The sequence below is a fragment of the Phaethon lepturus genome, unplaced genomic scaffold (assembly GCF_000687285.1).
Source record: "Phaethon lepturus isolate BGI_N335 unplaced genomic scaffold, ASM68728v1 scaffold6619, whole genome shotgun sequence".
In the NCBI taxonomy this organism is placed as follows: Eukaryota; Metazoa; Chordata; class Aves; order Phaethontiformes; family Phaethontidae; genus Phaethon; species Phaethon lepturus.
This window is the reverse complement of record NW_010565448.1, coordinates 1-21,098: the sequence shown is the minus strand read 5'-3', so window position 1 is coordinate 21,098 and position 21,098 is coordinate 1. Positions and strand designations below refer to the sequence as shown.

The following is a 21,098-nucleotide window of genomic DNA, read 5'->3' as shown; positions in this document are numbered from 1 at the left end:
TCTGGTCTATAAGAAGAGCACCTGAATACTGTGGTAATATAAATAATATGATCACTTCTAGAATGGTTTCAATTACAGTCTTTCTTGACTGCAGCTTACCATCAGCACATGCCTGAGCTTTGCTTCTTAGAATCTCTGTAATTTAAAATAAAAACTACACACAATCTAGTGCATACTAATGCTCCTTTTTAAAAAATATAGGCTTTGTAGGACCCCACTTTCTTTTTCGATTTAAAATACATTTTGCATGTGATTCAGAAATACTCCATGCTTCCACAAGGTAACTGTACTGATGCATTAAAAAAATCCTTACAATACTTCCACAGTTATCCAAGAATCATAATGATCATCTGCTATTAAAATAGCTACGTTGCTTATTCACACAATTTTTCTTCTTTTAAGTTGTCACACTGTAGGTTACACCATGGATTGCATTATTTATGACCCCTGGATTGACCAATTACTTCACCTGGAAGATTATCATGAAGCCATACTGAGGTAAATATATTTGCTATCTGCCTCATTCTTTTAACAATGTGTCATTCCTCCAGTATGGACAAAAGTTGTCTTTTTTCCAAGTTCTGAGCTACAGCATTCTTCAGGAGAAATTACCAAGAAAAGAAAATGGAAGCACTTCGCAAAATTGAAGACACACAAACAACTGAACGCTGAGCATTAATATGTCCTGTATGTTACTTCGATGATTTCTTCCAGGAATGTATGTTTCAGTACTTCAGGGGTGAAGTTTTGTCCCCATAAGTGAAACAGGTGGGACTTAGTCACGTCTACCAATTAACATTTAAATGTCCTTTCGAGAAAAGGAATTGACAATTTGCCCTACAGAAGAGACAACATACAAAAGTTAAACTTATTTTTTAAAAAGTATCTTATCACCCTTTATTTTCAGGTGCTTCACAATGATATGACAAAATAAAGTATAACAATCAGGTTATGTAAATAAAAAATTAATATCAACAAGTTCCAACTCTGTATATTGAATACAATCAATCATAAATAAAAAACATGCATTAAATTAAAACTGTTTCTATATTATAAAATGTCATCATGTGACCCAGTTCTTTAAGACATTGGCTTTTTCACAAAAATATAACTTACATTATATAAAAATCACAGTATACGTTCTTACTTTTATTATGTTACTGTATTATTGCATTATGAAAGAAACTTTAAGTGACTATTGATACATTTGAGAAGCATTTCAAAATGTTTCGCTATAAATGATAAAACCATGTCTTGAAATACAACTTTTCCTGGGCACTTAAGTTAATTTTTTATTGTTTAACAGGTATGCATACTGGGTCTGAAATCTTAAGAGAGATCAAGTCAGGCACATGTATTTAAAATGAGGACTCACAAGCATGGCATAACGTAGATTTGAATTTGCTTATTTAAAGCCATTGCATAGCACCATTACTATAAATTATTACTACAGAGATGTGGCTACAGTTCCTTGCGGTTATGGGGAACAAGCCATCTGTAGAGTATTATATAAAACATGGAGGTTCAGATGTCTGAACCGAAGAGGGCAGGCACCTTTTTAGATGTGATAAAGAAACACTTTGCAAAATGGCACCTGAGTAATAGGGATTCACAGTCACCATTCCAATATTTGTACAAGAGCAGATCAGTAATCTGATCTGGGCTGCCTTCATTTCAGCAAATACATTCCAAACTACTCTGTAATAACCTTCATCATTTTTGGTACCTCTAGAAATTTCTCTCATCATGTGTCTCACATGGGTGTACAGGATGATGACTGACTCTAATAGAAGTTTATGTTAGCAAAGAACTATTATAATATATTGTATTCCAGGTTTCACTAAAAAATTCCCTCCAGCTACTGATAAATCCAGGACAGAGAAATACCGAGAGACTGATTATGGTCTTTCTGAAAGCAGAGGACATACCCAGACAGGATACAAAACTTTTCAGACTTTTTTTTGTCCCGTTTTCTTTGTCTGCAAATAGGGAAACAGTTGTCTTTAGCTATATCTGTTTCAGTGCCAAAACCCAAGCCTCTAATTTTAGTCGCAGCTTTTCAACTGTGTGGGGATATTAAACAAAAACTGTTGATAGAAAATAAAACAAACAAAAAAAATAATTACCCTGTCCTGTAGAGAAGAACGAGAAGGAAAATTCTCAGCTGACAAAAAACCTGAACTAAAAAGTGACAGTAGTAGGTAAGCCCTTTACTGGAATAAACCAAGAAGTCACTTCCACCAAGAAGTGACACAGCACAGGGACACCACTTTATGAGCTCTAGAACTATATTCCTCATACTGTTCATTCATCAAAGTGGGTAGAAGCAATAATTTTAATTTACATCCCAGAAAAGGTATCTAAGACTTCTGAACAATGACTTAATTCTGGAGGTATAGGTCTATTACAATTTTGCCCTAAGGAGTAATTTGAGACTGAAATTTGAGACTGACAGCCTAAGGACAGCTTTGTGTATCATGCCCATTAAAGCACAAACTTCTTGTAAAATCAGGGGCTGTAATACAAACTGCTTATATGAACCATTTAATTGTCAACTGCCTAACCAAGGAGTCCAATGTACCTTTTGCAGACCAGATGCTTTCACCCGTGTCATGAGAGTTGAGTGCTAATGCCCTTCAGGTACGGAAAGCACCAGACTAGCTTTTGGCACTGCAGGTAGAGGGTGGTCTTTTAAGGCCCACTCCTGCCTGGAAAGGGCAGACATGGTTGTTCCTTAACACCCATTCAAGGCAGCTTCTCTTCCTGCTCCCAAAAGCCTAATTCCTGTGCATTGTCAGCTGTGCAGTGTCACCACAGTAAACCCCTACAAATCCCATGCAAACCTGCATCATCTTACCTTCCTTGTTGACTTGCTGTGGCACTGCATCACTCAAAGGACAGAAGTTAGATTTTAAATAGAATCTAGGAGTAGAGTAGATGGTTTTTCCTTTATGTTTTTTATCCAGAATCTGATCAAAGGGCCAAATATGGAGATAGAGAATACAATTTCTGCCATCCAGTCTTGCACTTGAAAATGATAATTTCTTCACCATTTTCACTTCCTGCCTTATGTCTTCATCTGTTTCCCTGGAAATGGTCTATGAAGCCCAGCCATCTAATTTTTCTACTCCTCTCTCTGTGATGGAACACTAAATGTGTCTTGTCCAGGAGCTCTGTGAAGATTGATTTAATATCCTCTGATTGCTGCCTGAATTCTGACAGTTTCCTGGGCCTTAAGAGATGATTAAAGAAACAAAACACATTAAATTCTGTCAGCTGTCCCAAGCAGATTTAACTGATAGAATTATTCTTCTTTAAACTTCACACTTACTGACTTCACTTTCCATTGGACTCTGTGTAACAAAGTCCATCACTCTGCCTGAAACTTGGATTCCAAAATATCAATACTTATCTGTTTCTGAACCATCATAAAAGCCTTACTTATTCTTTTGCCCATTCATTTGTGCCTTGTGCACAAGGCACAAATACACTTGTGCAGTATCCCCTCAAAATTTCTACTAGTCCCACAGAGACACTAGGAATACTGTTTGCCTGTATTTCACTAGTCATTTGCCTTTGCATAAACAGCCTTGGAAGCAGGAATCATGTTATGAAATCCCTTCCTATGGAGAAGCGGAGCAAATAATCCTGCATATCCCAGTGCTGAGAATACATTCATAAGCAGCATTTCTTTTCAGGCTTAAGTCTTCCCAACCAAACTGTATGTTTGTATAGTTTGTTCTTGCTTCCCCCCCTCAACTTTACAACAAAGCACATATATTCATTAATTGAAACATAACAGAATTCAACTGATGGAAGGACAAACTACCAGCACAGTGTACTTTTGCAGTTTGTATATTAGGGAAGTGCCACAGTAGATACAGATGTGAACACCTCTAGGCAGTGGGCTGAGATTACCATTGTGTACTGATAATGAGTTGCACTTTGTTCAAGGAAGACCACCAGATCTATTCCAACCCTTGTAAGAGTGTTTTGAAGAGAAATGGAGGATGAACACAAGTAGAGTGATATACACAATGATAAAAGCAGCGTTTGAAAGTTTTGCCCTGGAAAATTTAACCAAATTCTAGTATCATTCTTATGAAAAAAGACAGAATTTCACAGAAATCCTACCAAGACGAATGGTTATTGCATACAAATTTCTGTGAAGAAAAAGTTGGCTGCCTATTACATCTGCATTTTTATTATTTGTCAGCACTTTAAACCTCAAAACTACAGAGGGTTTCCAACTTCCTAAACATTGCTAGTGCACTCTATATAAAATCAAACAGTTTCGGTTTCGTGGATTAAGCAATTTGCATACAGTTCTTCAAAGTATTGTAAGTAGGTGAAAACTAATGTGTAGTCTATAAAGGATGTTTTAGAGGTTCGTTGTAGGTTTTTCCCCATAGTGACATTTAAATACCCAAGAAGCATGCAGGACAAGATGTTGTTTCCATTCACCTTTGTGAAAGAGGCAAACAACAACTTTGCAATGAAAAAAAAAGTGACTTGTTTATACAAGCCTTAAAGATAATGCTATTCGTATGATATAACCACCAATTTTTTAAGGGTACTCAGATCAATATTTGCACTTCATTCCAGAGATGAAAGAAAAAAGACAAAGAAGCCTCCGCAAACCCCATCCATCACATTCTTCTTTTAGATCAATGAACGTCTGAGCCAAAGTATAGAGATATGTTTACATTTTCAAATATGCTTTGTGAAGTGACATTTATTAACAAGGTTGGCACAGAGAAACCTCATTGTGAAAAGACACTGACAAAGCTCATTTTCTCAGTGTCTCACTAATGACACTGACAATGAGTGAATTGTCCCTGTTTCCAAGTAGTGAGAAACAAAATATTCACTAAACAGAATCATGTAAATCAATAATACAAATTGGGATATAAGAAAATACCTGATTAAATTATACCTCACAGAGTATGTATTGTAAGGATTACTCCTTCCCTTCTTCCCTCCCCCTTATCTGTAATACTTTGCAAAGATTTGTAAGCAGATTTGTCTTAGCTTCTAGTACTGTACATATCCACATCTTCTGGGCTGGACTGACCATGGTCCATAAGTTTAGTATCAGGCTTAAATTTTGGTGTCTTCACTGCTCCTGTTAGAGATATTAAAGAGATTTAATTAAATAATACATATATATTTCAGCTGTAGAAAAAAAAGCAACTTATTGACACATTTTGAGAATTACTTATTACCAAACACTTACAAATGATCAAAAGATGTATATTCTAGTTAAACCTGTGTAAGTGATATGGGACAATGAAGGCATGTTGTAATTATTAGCACACAGCAGTGGACGGACAGCAGGTCCTCCTCCTACTCGCTGTACTTTAATACTAGTTCCTGAACACAGCAGGGTGAGAGAAGAAACAGTGATGCTTTGCCCTACACATGGAAAGGAAGGGGAAATTTGGGACATGGAAAAAAACCTACAGTCTTTTTTCCCCCACTGCTCTCAGGAACACAGCTGTCTCCCAAAACCAACCGAATCAGTGTATTCCCTGAGGCTGCTGCCAGGTGCTAAGAATTCCAAATTAAGACAAACACTCTTACCTAGCTTCACTTCCAAAAACAATGAACTAAGTTTACTAAAACAAAGACTGATATATTTAAGGACACTGTAATTCCAGAGGATCTAAGAGAACATAAAGGCAGGTTTTCTAGGACTGTGCCTCCAACTAGTCTGCTTCTTTTCCAGCTACATCAGTTGGTTTAACAAAGGGTGCTAAGTTCTCCTGAAAGCTTGGACTAGTGAAAATAAACAACTCTGACAACATAGATTAATTTAGGGCATGGCCATTTTTGGCTGTGTTAGGGACATGAACTAATTCCACCCATGAAAGCCAAGACAGAACATAGCTATATACATAAAACAGTCTGGCCTGAAGTGAATGTAAAAACAGATAAAAGCATTTCACAAACTAAATGAGAAAAAACACAAGGGCAAAGGAAAAACGTGAATGTATATTGTACTGAAAGTAAAGGAAAAAAATTAACCCCCCCATCCAAATATGTTCTGCTTCCTTCCCAGAAAAAAAAATATTCTGGCAAAGAACACAATCAAAAGTAAGCAAGTCGTAAGTGACAAGTAAAATTCAGAGATTGCCCCTAGAAAAGGTAACAGTATTTTACAAGAAATTCAGTTCTTTAATAGGTAATTCCACTACTTCTCTTGGCCTATCAAAATATTTGTATGCTGTTACATCACCTAATCGATTATCTCAACTACTTGAGATGCAAAGAACACCGCTGCAAAAAACCTAGCAAAATAAAATCCAGTGCATTTGGCAATGATGCATTCCTCTTTTACAAATATCTGAAGATACAGAACCCGTACAGAGAAATGAACAGTAATTTACATTAGCTGTTTTCACAAAAATCCAGCAGTAATCCTTTAAGTTACACTTATGGTATTCTGACAACAGAAGGATAATTTAAATCAGGTATTTAACACAAGTAATTGATGATATGATCTCTTTGCTATCAATATGGGATATGGTCCATACCGTATGGAATGAAAGAAAACATTATTGAGAAAGAACAAATAAGTAAGAATTCCGATACTGTGACAGGGTCCACAGTGAGAAAATTATCACCTCCCTGAAGCTCTGAAGTATGCATTAAATGACAGTGTATACAATATATTCTCAAGAGTAACATCCTATGACAGTCTTCTTCATTTTAGAGCAAACGTAACTACAAAATCAAGTCAAGTAATTCAGAATTTGCCTTGGATTTGCAAGTTGCCCTGAGATTATACTTGAAATTCTTAATTCACCTGGTGAAGGCACTGGATCTTTGTTACTCCAAGACTCTACTGGAGAAGATTCTGTTCTGTTAAATGATTTTGACTCAATAGCAGACTCAGGTTTTGTACTAGAAATTTCTTTCTTTTTCTTATCTTCTTGTGTAATGGATTTTGACTCTTCCTGCAGCTGTGAACCAAACATTAATAAAAAAGCACATGAGTATATGCTTAACACATTATCACAAAATAAAGTTTTCAAGTCGGAAAATCATATCTTTCAGGAAATTATTTTCAGCTATGATACCATACAATATTCAACTAGCAATGTTGAAGTCAGCTGCATGCAAGGGACACAGCTGGAAAAAATAAAATGCATGAAAGAACCCCACAGTAGAGACACAGTAAATTCCAATTCACATGTAAGGAAGTACACTGTGTCATGTGTCTGTCTAAGTCTGATACTGTGCTTTTACCTGAGACCCTCAAAGGACTTCAAGGAAGACACTGTTCATTTACAAATGAGGAACCTTTAGTCTTACACAAGACTGAAACAGCATTTACTTTTTACAGAACACTTACTACCCTTAGCTAACAGAAGATGGAAAGATAAATCACGGTAACACCTTAGTAATGAAAAATAATATATTGTTTTGGGAACAGGCTTCACTCAGGGAAAAAATAAAGTTAATAGAAACTGTCTTTACCACATCAGTTCTTGTTTTGCTCTCATTTTAATTACATTTATCTGAATCTCATTTTCAAAATTCAGAATTCCATTTGCGCTCCTCTGTGGAAATAAGAGGTGGACTGCATACAAATGACAACCACAAATTTAAAGCAAAATACTTCTAAATGTTAATATGACTGAGAAACTGTCATTTTCTTTAAAAAGAGAAAAGAAATCACTGTGCAAAGCTGAAATTTTACTCAGGGAAGAACTACTTATGTAGGAATTTTTAAGCTTCCACTGGAGAAATGTCCATTCAGGTTACAGAAACATGTTTAATTCTGGGATGTACCAACCCAAATTCCCTATGTAATTTACAGGAGGTTAATATTCCCCTGCTTAGTGCTGGCAAAGCCTCAGCTGGTTTACTATGTCCTATTTTGACCACCTCACTTTAAAAAAAAACAAACACAACACCACAAACCACACACAAAAACTCCTATAAACAGAAAAAGGAGAAACTAGAGAAAGCTCAGAGAACAAGAATTACGTAAGCGTTAGAAAGTCTGGTCTCTAAGAAAAGGTTGTACTAGGGAGAAGGTAATGTCAAAAAAACACGATAGATTTTCCGTATGTTATAGGTCAACATAAAGAGGTTACTGACCATTTATTCACTATGGCTGCAATGAGGACAGGACAAGAAACAAAAGAAAAATCAGACACTGACAATTTGTATCACAGAGGAATTAAAACAGACTACCTCGAATGGTTGTGGAATTTTCTTCACTGATACATTTAAGAATAAGCTAGTCATACCTACTGTAATTCTGTGTGTCTTCATGTTAAATTCAGTGGTCTGCTTAGGACCAAAACTTGAATCAGAACGGATTATTTTTGTTAAGATCAAAAATGAGCTACAAGAGAAACTCAGTCTTCTCTTCTGCATTTTGCATGCATTGTGGGACTACATAGGGGATCTCAGTACATATTGGTCTGAAAGGTATTACAAATATGACATTCATTAAACAGTGCAGTTACAAAAATACCAGAGAGGGTTTTGTGCCTCACTGAACCCAATTAGTCATCCTATATAGTATTGGCAGAATAGTACTTGACCTTCTAAATTACTTTTTTCTCCCTTTGAATTTATGAGTTAGTCACTACTTCAGAAAGCCTACCTTGGTGACGTCTTCCTTTTTTGCCCATAGTGATCGCACAGCTTCATAGGTTTGATGACTTGCAGAAAATAACTTTTTCCCTGTCACCTATTTTTTTAGACAAATGTAATTTAATGACAGCTCTAAAAATACTAAGATATACAGACCATTCAAATGAAATGCATCTTATTTGCGTAAGAACATGCTTGACCCCATACTAAGACATTTCAGTCATCTACGTTTCAAAATCTAGTGCATAGTTCTCTTTTCTCAAGCACATGTTAAATAACGTTTCAATTGGTACTAGAAATCCACAGGTAGCATTCACATGCTCCATCCACCTACTCAAAATGATATCAAAACCCTACCAGCAAACAGTGTTTTGTCAATGTTAGCACAATAGACAGGAGCAGCAGTTTTAAAGGATCCAAACTTGTCTCACTATGTTGGAAAAGACCAAAGACCGTAACGCAAAAGGAAAAAGCCCCAAAAGGTGACGTGACCCATGTTAGTGAGCAGTGCTTTGCCGCACAAATGGACAAATCCTTCAGTCAATTTTCGAAAAGTAATTTTATAATACTGCAGGAACTATGGAGTACCTTTACAAACACCCTGTAGAAACAGAATACTTCACAGCTGCAACTACAAAAAACTGTGCAAAAGGTGATACATAATGTAAGTAGGTAAGAAAGAAGGATTTAGCTTCCTGAGATAGGTCCTAACGTAGTGTAACATTCCTATTCATTTCTTCACCTTCCAACCCTGACATTTAAGCCTTATGATAATAAGCCAAGAAATCCCATTGCCTCTTGAGAAACCATAATCCTCATTGATTTGCATGTTAGAAAAAAAAAACAACTTAGCAGTTGGGCAATGTAAGATTGCCCAAAGATGTTAACCATGGTCTTTGACATAGCTTCCTAAGTACTAAGGAAACATAAAAATACCAAACAAAACCACTCCACTAAAATTAGCAACAATAACAAGTGACTCATCATGATGGGAAGTTAGGGATTCAATGGTAGTTTTCTCAGATTTCAGGAAAATGTTTCATAAACCTTTCTGCCAAAACTTAAATTTGACCATTTAACTAAAAGATGGATAAGTCCTAGAACCAAACACAACTAACTAAACTAAATTTTCCTCATGAGTTTAACACAGAAGTGCAGTTTTGAAACTATAAATGCAAAGTCCATCAAGGAACTACGAAGAATTCTTATGAAGCAGTACGTGCTTTTCAAAAGAGGGAAAAACTGGAAAACTATGGAAAAGGAGAGATATATAGACTTTCTATCCTACTTTTCAATTCAATTTTTGTGTAGAAAAGTACTGTGTGTAAACAACTCTTGCATGCAAAATATTAAGTATAGCTCTGCTTTTCTACATAAATACCTAAGACATTCTAATCAGGTGGACGACTGCAAGATGACAGTAACTGGAAAACAAGGAATTCCAACATGAGATGCAATTGTACTGTATCTCAAATTGTACATCTATCAAGTTCGGCAAGGCTTTATTTTACATTTACTTTTATTTCAGAAAGATAAAATAATCTTCAGTTATTTGAGAAATGAGGATTAAAAATTGAGAGGCTATACAACTGCATATTTAAATTCAGTCATTTTATTAATTTTTTTATAGTTATGCAATTAACATCTGTGATGCATGATATGTTTTAATGAAGATGCATGTGAATTCTGACTCCCAGTCCCATGACACTTAATTCAAGTGACATGGGAACACTATGACTAAATTCACTGTTAACTCATGTTAAAATACAAGTACACTTACCTTAGCAATTACCACTGACTGAGCTGGGTAACAAACAGAAATTCCTAAAGTTGTAAGTCCCAATGGATAAGCAATCTTCTTAAATCTAGAATCTGCATAAAGGCAAATATTTCAAATAATTAGATATTAATGAAATGTAAAGCTAAGCAGTTGTATCAATTAAATGCAATGTAATTAACCCCTAACCACTGTTTACATCAGATTTATTCCCATAACGGCTGGAAGAGAGAATACAGGATGTGATTATAGATTAGTGCAGACAGTTTTGCAAGAGAACCGATATTCTGGTTTCTTCAACGAGAAATAATCCCAAGCTAGATTTTCCAATACTGTAAGAAATAGGAACATCTGTGTCATTTAGGAGCTGCTGTGGTCCCACAGGCATTCTCTTGAGGACATAGACTGAAGAATCTGGAGCAGCCAGGAATCTGGAAACTGCGGCCTCTTTGTTCAAACCTGAGAACAGCTGGGCCAGGCGTGGGTTCCTGTCTGTTGACAAGGAGCCCTGATGACAGATTCTCAAGTCCAAGTCTTTTTCTTTTTTAAAAAAATCTGTCCACCAGAAAGTAACAGGGATACAAGAAGAATGCTTTTACTAATCTGCCAATATTTTGATTAACCCATTTGTTTTAAGAAATATTTAGACACACACACACTCAGGTGTTACAGATTAACATTTTCTGAACAGTATTTTCTGGCAGGTTAAGTATTATTCCTCTAATATTTACCTTGAAAGGAGAGGCAGCTACATCTATTAAATTACACTTGTGTGTAAGCTGCTGAAACCATGCAACCATGCGTATTCTCTTGTACCTGTTAGCCAAATGCCAACATTCTTTAGTTTCTTTCCTCTACATTCCCTTGGTTTTCACTATATTCAGTAACCTAAACCTGTTAATTTGTCTCAAATTTCCTCCCATACACACATTGTTTTTGAAAACCAATAATGAACCAGCTCAAAACAAGTGTCCTATTTTGAATTTCTGTTGATTCCACCATTAAAAATGACTATATAATTCTGCTCTGTCTATTAGGTCTTAGCCAGCTTCTAAAAGAAATTTTTCATAATGTCCCTTCAATCTATGAGGAAGAGTTTTTTTTAATACTAGTTACATCAGGTTTTGCCTATGTTTCAGAAAAATCTTTTGACCATTAAAATTACTACAAGCTACGTGTTCAACACACCAGTAAGGAAAATAAGCAGAAACCCCTACCTTTTCTTGCCAGCACTATGCCAGCTAGGCCTGATATTGTAATTACACCAACTTTGGGAAGAAATTCTGGTGGTGGATTCTTCAGGTAAACATAAGCATCTTAGAATTAAAAAAAAAAGAAGGAAAAAAAAGAAGCATAGCAATTCAATATTAATCCTTTTATTTTATTTCCCACCTAAGAAATAAAGATGGAAGTAAAATTATGGATATCCAAAACTGAAAAAAGTCCAAGAGTGGATCTTTTGTTAATGAATGGAGGTGCCTTGTTTTCCAGGTGTATACTCTGCAGTCTGGGTTTGACAGAACCAGAATCGCAGTCTTCAAAACACAGCAGCAAAGTTAACAGTTTTTCTCCTTAGGTACTTTTTTGTATTTTGTAAAATGTTAGTCCTTAACAAAGGAAAAGGAAAGCATAGGTTTAAGTTTTGATTTCATGGCCAGTTAATATAGAATAAATGAGACAACACATATTTTGGAATCTCCCAATATACTACTTTTAAGGAAAAAAACTTTCATCCGTAGTTTCTGATGCTGATCTTGAATGCACATACTGCTTGTAACTTGTACTAGAATTAAGAAACCATTTTTATAATTAAGACAAGTTGTGGAATTACCGTCCCTGGAGATGTTCAAGACCTGACTGGACAGAAACTTAAGCAACCTGCTTTGGCCCTGTTTTAAGCAGGTGATTGGACCAGGTGATCTATAGAGGTGCCTCTACAGAGGGATCTGCGCATCTGTAGAGATTCCAACATCAATGACTCTGTGATACTATGATTTTAAGAACAAAGCTAAAATCAAAGGAATGAGAAATACTATTTAATCAGTCATTTCTCTCATTTGAGAACAGAAATTAAAATCCACAGTGAATTAACAGTGGTCCCAGGTTTTTCTCCCCCACACTTGCAGAAGGTATTCCAGTGCACTCCCTTTCCACCCTTTCCCCCTCCTCCCCCCCGTAACTAGCATTTGCTGTTTCAACCATCTTTCTAAGTTGCACGGAGAAACAACAGCAAATGGTCAATTCAGAAAATGTGACTTGCCTACCTTTTCCAAATTGAATTGAATCCATTATTCCATTTTTAACAAAGACAAAAGCATCCTACAAAAAACCAAAAAAACCAAACAAATGTAAAATCTTTGCAAAAGTAGATGTTTTCAGTACAAAACTGAAGAAGTTGATACAGATGGCTCAGCACAATGAGACAAAGAAATACCATGTAACTTTAAAAAAAACAAATCAGATTGGTGAACTTCTACAGAGGCGGTAGTGAGAAATATCCCCTTTTTGACTACCATATTTTAAAAATTTTTAGAACTCCCACTCATATTTAGTTTCTAAAAATATCTTTAATATAGTAAGATCACTTTCAAAACTGTGAAAAACTGACATCTCAGGAACAAAACTGTAGGGTAGCAAAACATCTGGACGCCAACTGTATAACATAAGAAAATTCAGTTATAACGTAGAATCTCCTCTTCCCTACAGAGACTTACCCAGTAAAACTGACTTTGTCTTTTAGTTTGTAAAAATGGTGCTCAGTCTTGCTAAGGATAAGCAATACTGATTTGATCAAAGATGTGTGCTCAACTAGTTTGCATTACTCCCCTCAAATTGGTCAATTTATTTAATTACAAGCTTTTCTTCATCCAGAGAAAACACTTCTGCTAGCCTATTATTAGTATAATTGTCCCCAGATTGCTAAACAAATTGAGTAAATACACATTCTTTAGGAGATTAATGAAAAAGAATGTCATCTTGAGTTATTTCACCAAAATAATTTGTTTGCAGCAACATAGAATTCATACCACCAGAGGTCACTGCTAGTCAATCTCTGAAACACTCACCTGATGATTAACGACACAGAAAAGTTTGATACAGACTTATAACTAAATTATTTCAGTTATGCAGTCACTGACAAAATTTTCACAGACCAATGGAATAAAAATTTACAGAAAATATAGGAAGACATTGAAGACATATTTTGATTCCCTTGCCTTTTTCAAATAATAGGGTCTATTTTGTTTGTAAGAGAAAAATACAAGCATAGAATTTCTTATACTAACAACAGCCAGTGTAAAAAGTTGTCATTTACCAGCAGTTAAGAGAATGGTGACAGGCATCGCATTTTCTTCTATGCCTAGAATATTCAATAACAAAGTTGTGAGGTATTTGTGATGACTAGTTAGCTTTAACAGTTATACTGGCTGCACTCACTTTGTCTTTCCAAATACACCTAGGTCAGGTCTTTCAACCTGCCCTTTGGAAGCAGCTTGCTCGCTCTCTCTCCGTGGACTGTACCTGGAATTTCAGACTAAATGCTATCAAGTTCTGCTAGCAAGAATTTACCTACATAACTCTTGCTGTAGAAGTTAACCACGAGATATTTCTGAACCTGACATTGTGGCTCGGCCTAGATCCAGTTTAGCATTGCCTGCAATGGACCCCTCTGATCTCACTGCCTTTTGATTTGGAAAAGGAGGAGAACAGACAGGTTTGCTGTTACAAGCACAGTAAAGAAAAATGAGAGAAGGGTTTATTTTTGCATCTTAAAACTAGAGGTGTATGCTAATATAAGCAACTGCAGAGAAGTTCCAGGGTGAAGTGTGCCGTTTTTTCAATGTTTTAATCTAGTGCTGTCAGGAATCCTGGGAAACTTTGGATACAGGTATTGCTTACCTTGCACCATCCAATATAGCGGCCTGTTGTCTGTCTTACTGAAGAAAATTGCTTCTGCAAGTGACCAGGCTGTTCTTCAATGTATTTTGATTTCAGAGGTGGTGGACAGTAAATTGGAAGCTGGAAAGAAGAGCATAACTGTACTGCAGGGAGATATTTTTGTACACTAATTAGTATTTACACTGAACAGTGTTTTTCAAGACTGCAAATTCTTAGTGTTCCCATTACAACCTATGTTATCAAATTATGCTTTTTATTTACAAGCTTACTTTACACAAGTGCAACTACAGGTTAATTCTTTAGAAACGAAAACTGGAAGTATTGTACAGGTTCTAAGAAGTAGTATTACTGAGTATGATAAAATTATCTTGTATTCAGAAAAAGCATGAGAAAGAATAGTTGGAAGATGCATAAATGTATTATGAGAAATTGTACAATAGAAAAAAAGTATTATTATCAGTAAGTATTATACTCTCTTACCTTTTCTGCCTTCAGTGTGGAAATAATGTAATAATGAAAATGAGGTAAAACTTTACTAACTATTGTAACACTTCATGTTTTGCTTGAGCTACGGTTGTCAGTTATTTAGGAGGTAATTTTTATTATCACATATTACTTAGCTATGTCTTTTACTTATTGGGCAATATAATTCAATGGAAGGAGATGGTATTCTGCAGATTCTTCTAGTATTATTTTAAAGACTGACAAACAGTAAGATTCTTACCTGATTTGGCTTCACCAGCTGACCTTTTGATTCCTTTTCTGTTGCTGCGTACACAGTAACACATGCAAATGGCAGACCAGAAGAAACAGCTGCCAGCTTTGCCACCTGGGACAGACAGAGAAAAAAGGGAGTTTTAATGCAGAAATAAAAATTTCATTCCAGTAAAGTCTGGATTTTACTACTGTGTTGTGCTTGATCAAATACGTGATTAAACAAGTAATTTTTAAAATATTTCTAAAATACTATACTTTTTAGAAACCTCTTCTGTCTTAGACAAAGATTTTCTTAAATTACAATGGTAAAGAAAAAGCTAGAGATCACTGACAACAACAACAGTTATGTCTAAAATATCAGGAAGAGTTTTGTGTCCAAAGCCATGCTCATGCTTCCATCATCCCTTAAAGCAAATTAAGTTCTGATCTATGCAACATACACGTACTCTGAGTCGATGAATGACTCTGTTGTTTCAGCAAAAAGCAGCTCAGTTTTATTTACAGGAATTCTCCACCATGCCAGACAAAACATCATCTCCTTTCCAATTCAGGGAACGGTTCAACTCATGTCTGTTTGGAATAACTGCGTATCAATGATAAATGAAAATACATAGCAATAACTGGAATTAAGAGTCACCTGCTTAACTTTTCGAATCACATATGTTACAATGTCAATTACAGAAATATAGGTTTGGTCATGATAGACTGATGTTTCCTCAGAACATTAGTTTGGAAAAAGCACCGTATATGACACAAAGTTTAAACTTAAATACGTGAACATTTTTTAAATTACTGTCTTAAGGTTCGAATCAGAAGTGGCATTAAGCATGCTGGTATGTCGTACATTAAAAAAACTTGCCACAACATGTTAAAGCATCTGCAACTTTGGTGGATTATGGTTTCTTCTATATCATTAAAGACTTTTCTGTTCTGTTCTTCACCTGAAGCATTTTGAAAACTTTAAAACTAAGTATGAAGAAAGTTTCCAGGATCTGCACAGAGACAATGGTGGTAAAGTGCCAGAAAAATAGAAAAGCAGGGAAAACACAACTTGGTTTTGGGAAATACCTTAAATCCCCAGTATAAAACTCTACTATAACCTCATTGTTATCTCAGCTTTCAGCTGGAAATGTCCTGTTGAGGGAGTGGGATTTACTCCACAGCATTTAGTTGTAATAATGAAAACACAATGAACATGAAGAAAGGCAAAAGCACCACCCTGAATTAGCTCAGGTTCATGAGACATCAATCACATGTAGATTAAACTACTCAAGACAGCAAAACACCATCACTTCCAAAGTAAACCGTGTGATCGCTATAGCAAAACTTGCAGATCATATGATCACCGCGCAACACAAAGCTGTAGGAGAACAAAGGAAGATGCTGCAATGATGAGAGGACTGTTACAAAGGGACAAGCAGACAATGCCAGAGCTGAAAGCTGTAGGATAAAGCTAAAAATTATTCTTCAGTTGCATTTTTTTCACATGGGGTCTAGGGGGAGGAAGGGTTACTTAAGGTTTCTCTACACTAGCAGTCTTTATTAACATACATTATTCCTGCTCTTAACACACAGCCAACGTGGCCCTTCCCTCCCCTTGAAGCATAAATCCTTCTTGTCAGCATAACTGCGTATTATTATATATAAAGTCTGCTAGTGGCTACTATTTATTTCATGCTTTTCTTAATATAGAAACGGTAGGAAAACGTGTAGGACTGAGCTCATTTTGCTTTGAGAAACAGAACCCCACCACTTTTTCTCTTCAAGGTCAGGTTGATGTTATGAAATATTTGTAACATGGCTACGTCAGCTGGAAGTGTCAAAAAACCCAGAGCTTGGAGCCACAATCCCAGCCCAGCTAGGCTAGCAAATCTCAGCTGGCAAAGCCATCACTGTAGACACCACCATGTTGACCAGCATGTACGGTTCTCTTAATCTGCAGTAGTGACACCCCCAAATTCTTCCCCTTTGCAGATGGACATGCAGTGCACCTGGCTTGGGGGGCACCGATCCAGAACTGCTAGGTGAAAGCTGGGGGCAGAGCTGCATCGGGAGCCCCAGCCAGGGGAGATGGGGACAGCAGGGAAGCAGAGGCTGGGCGAGCTCCTCGTCCCACACAGGCTGGCAGGCAGTGACCAAAGGTAGGGACTTGTGCGAGCTGCCGCCCATTTCCTCACCTGGGGAGGGTTTACACACACCATACGCGCACACAGGTGCGGGAGTGGAGACTCTGCAAGTTAAGCCAACAACACGTCTGTATTTGGAGCAGGACAGAGGGGGAGATACCAAAAATCGTGTTCCTAAAGAACTGTGTTTTTCCCACATTGACCTAGCTATGCGGCAAGCATGGACACGGTTGGAAGGAAGATGGAGTGATACCACTTCCAGAAATCTAGGGACAAAAGTCCTACATATAAAAAAAAACCAGCCATGCTGGTATCATGTACGTTGACCAGCACTATGAAAAAATGCAGCTAGTCACATGTGGACAAAAGGTTTAACATACAACGTTAACTAATGTCAAACACCAGTGATCTAACACACTTAGTACAATTTTGGTTACAACTGCTCTATGGAGGAGTACTTGCCGTTTCTCCTTTCTGCGCTTAACACCACCTCAGCAGAAAAAAAGTCACCGGAGGCTCTGCTGACTTAGCTGTGCCCAGCACAGGAGAGCGGCTCTGCTAGCGCTGAACAGCCCCCGGACACCGAAAACAAGCGAGAGAAGATGGCAATAATCCAAATATGAACCAATTAGCACAGCAACTGTCTGTCTGATAAAGTTGCTTAGAGCAAAATGCCAGTCTGAGCTACAGAAGATTATCTATTTAGGGACATCCATCCTCAAAGAAAAGCCTGTGTTTTTAAAGCCTTAGTGAAGGAAACTGTTTAAAATGTATCGTAATTCAGATAGCCTATTCCAGTACATGATGCTGCCAAGACCACATGCCAGTAGATACTAGAAGGAAAATAAAATTTAGAAGTGAGAAACTGGGAAAAGTTATATTGTTCACTTAGGAATTTGATTAATTTGTTTTAGAAATTCACAACGGAATTTATTGTGCTAGATGTAAAAAAGAAAGCTATACCATGAATGATGAAAGTAGTCCAATTCCTGACTGACAGCAATTGCTTTACTTTTGGACACCTGAAGACAAATGCATAAATGTTTAAATATCCAAGTGAACAGCTGCACTATCTAACACATACACTGGCACAATTACTCCAAGAAGGTTCCACTCTTTTCTATAGAAATAACAAAGAACCGAGGTGAAAGAAAAGCAACCATCACCTTGACAACCTTAACGAGGCTTTACTGCAGTGAGTGTTTATCCTCTTCCTTTATCTAATGACTAGTTATATTTAAAAGACCTCAATTAGCTAAGTTGTTTCTATTATTAATTTATTAAAATTGGTTTATTAAAAATTACTTTAAAGGATACCATGTATTAAACAAGGAAAATCACATATTGTTTAGCTAAAAAATAAAAAAAAAATTTATCTATGAAATCTTCTAAAAGAAGTTATTGAGAATTAAGAAGTGGCAGGATCATGTAGTTACATCAAAGACTAGGAAAGAAGTACAGAGAAGAACATCTGCAACAAGCTCACGCTTTAAAAAATGCTGGAATTACATGGTCAACCAGTAGAACGACGCCAGTCAGTCCATAACTGATTCAAACATAAAAAAAGCCTTCTCTATAATGAATTCAGGAAATGTTTTAATTTACTTTTTTTTTAATTGCATGAGTTTAGTTCAAAATCTGCTCTGCATTTTGCTGCTAGTTCTGCACTTATCTGAATTAATACTCTGATCTAAGCCTTACGAAACTAAGAAAAGAAATATCACTCAGTCCTTAATAGCAACAGATCTAAATACCAGCAGTTATGAACGCCATGAGCCCAGGTGACACCTTCTGGAGACGAATTCAATACGAACATTGATCTAAACATCACCAGAATTACAGATACTAGCAATTACTAGCCTTAATGCCCTAGATGGGGCGGAGGGGGAAGGTCAATGGCAAGAGTGAAAATATTTCCTGTAATACCACTGCCATCACACTGCAACACATACCACCAGCAAGTTGTTTTGTTCACAGGCATGAAAAGCACATTGGTTATTTCACAGTACTAAACAGTGTGGACTAACACACATGGCATTATTTTTGATGAGAAGACTGAATAGCCATTATTTGCTGAAGAAATTTATTGTATGCTCTCTAGCAGAAAATTGTTACAGCTATGCCTTTTAATAGTAGAGCTAGAGTAAAAGTAATCAAAATATAATACTAAAACTGTCAAATGTACCTAGACAATTTTGGCTTTAAGTCTTTGCATTTCAAACAGTCTACTTCAAAGTGTTAGAATCTTAATCAAAGATCAAAAATATAGATTCTATAAAAAAAAATTTAAAAGCTACACTACTAAAAAGAATTCACTATTTTCAACTCAAAAGATGCAGAATACAAACTAAAACACAATAAAACCATATATTTAATTTATGTTAATCTCCAAGACATTATGTATTGTTTCTCACTGACACTCTGCAAATTCTCTATACTTGCTTCAAGAATTGGAGCACAAATAAGGCAACTTGCCCTGAAAGTAGGAACAAGCAGCAAAAAGAAAAGGGGTAATCAAAGGAGTAGGCTATATGCAAAAACCTGACGTGTGTATATAAACATATATGCCTTCTCTATCACAAAATCAGAATCTACTAGCCAGATTTAAAAAAATATTAAAATTTTAGCAGCTACTGCATGCCATATTTTCCGTGGAGAGCTGTTACTAAGGGAATGAGAGGCACATGTTTATGGTTTTCTACCACTTAGATGTCTTGAGGTAGACCAGAAAAACGTCTCTGATCCTTTTGATTTATTTTTCCCAGAAGTTACACGAGACATGACAATTGTCCAAATTTTCTAGGCCAAATCCAGTATTTTAATTTGGATCCATACTTCTTTATAAATCTGTAATGACAACTACCAAAAAAACTCACACCAGTGGAAAAGAGCGTCCTTCCACTTCAACTCAACTTACTGATACTCCACGGATTTGTTTTTAATCTTTGTCGGCCAGATAGTAACCCACGGAGAGTGAAAACTTAAGAAGAATAAAATTCTATTAATTTTTCATAGTAAATAAGAACATACATAGTTACATCACTTCACCAAAGGCACCGAATCACTCAGATTTATGTACTAAACTACACGACTTCAAGATCACCCAGCTATACAGCAAAGCCAAAGACAATTTCTTTTTTCAGGTACTTGTCTCATTACAAACAAAGGTAAAATACTTCATTTTCATTCCTTTGGCTTTCCTCATTTGCATTTCCTTTTTCTTTGCAGATACATGCACATTTTAAACGCTCTGCAAAAGTAAGGATGAAGATTCATGTGAAGGCAACCTATTCATCAATTTGACAATGAAAACTGGAAAAACCTGTCTAAATATTTGAGAGAAAGCCTAGCTCTTTACAGACACATTCTGCCCTGTTCGAAGACGCTATATTATCTCTACAACTAAAGATATTTTAAGTATCTGTGACGCTGTTAGTTTGTAACAGCATGATTTTAGCATCCTTGTTTTAGCGATGGTATAGCACTACCATGCTTTACAATGCTACTACCACACTAATATCTCGATATTTCCTCTCTCAAGGCAGGAGCGGAAGGCGTTTCTGAAGCTGTAAGTAAACAGAGAACAGCCAGAAGAAAAATATGTCTTTTATTCCCCGCTGTACAATTTAACCATCCTCTTGAAACAGCTCTTTCTACCTCAAGTTCTGCAACTGAGAAAACAATACTAAGACCTCTTACTTTCCTACTCCTTCACCTGAACCCTCGGTTACAGGCTGAAGGAATGTCCCCACTCCGAGGAACTACCACCTTCTAGCCCCCCCCGCCGGCGCGGAGCAGTTCTGCAGCCATCGCGGGTCCAGCACTGGGGAAAGGCTGTGCGAGGTGACTTGCCAGGTGAACGTAGCCCCAAGGAGCTGGTCAGCACGGTGGGCCTATCCGGTTCCCGCCCTGCAGCCCCCGCGGGCTCCCAGCGCTCCTCCCGAGCTCAGCGACAGCCCGACGGGAGC

The 21,098-nt window shown here is 36.7% G+C and overlaps 1 protein-coding gene across 1 annotated transcript; it reads right to left on the bottom strand.

The window, feature by feature from the left end:
• Positions 1–4,723: 4,723 nt before the first annotated feature.
• On the bottom strand, positions 4,724–15,122 carry APOOL (apolipoprotein O-like; the record flags this gene model as incomplete). The annotated part of the gene is made up of 8 exons (XM_010295184.1): positions 4,724–5,125; positions 6,809–6,965; positions 8,624–8,710; positions 10,394–10,485; positions 11,608–11,706; positions 12,655–12,709; positions 14,288–14,407; positions 15,012–15,122. Coding segments are annotated over 8 exons (819 nt in total), but the record flags the coding sequence as incomplete, so codon positions are not given.
• Between the last annotated feature and the right edge of the window lie 5,976 nt (positions 15,123–21,098).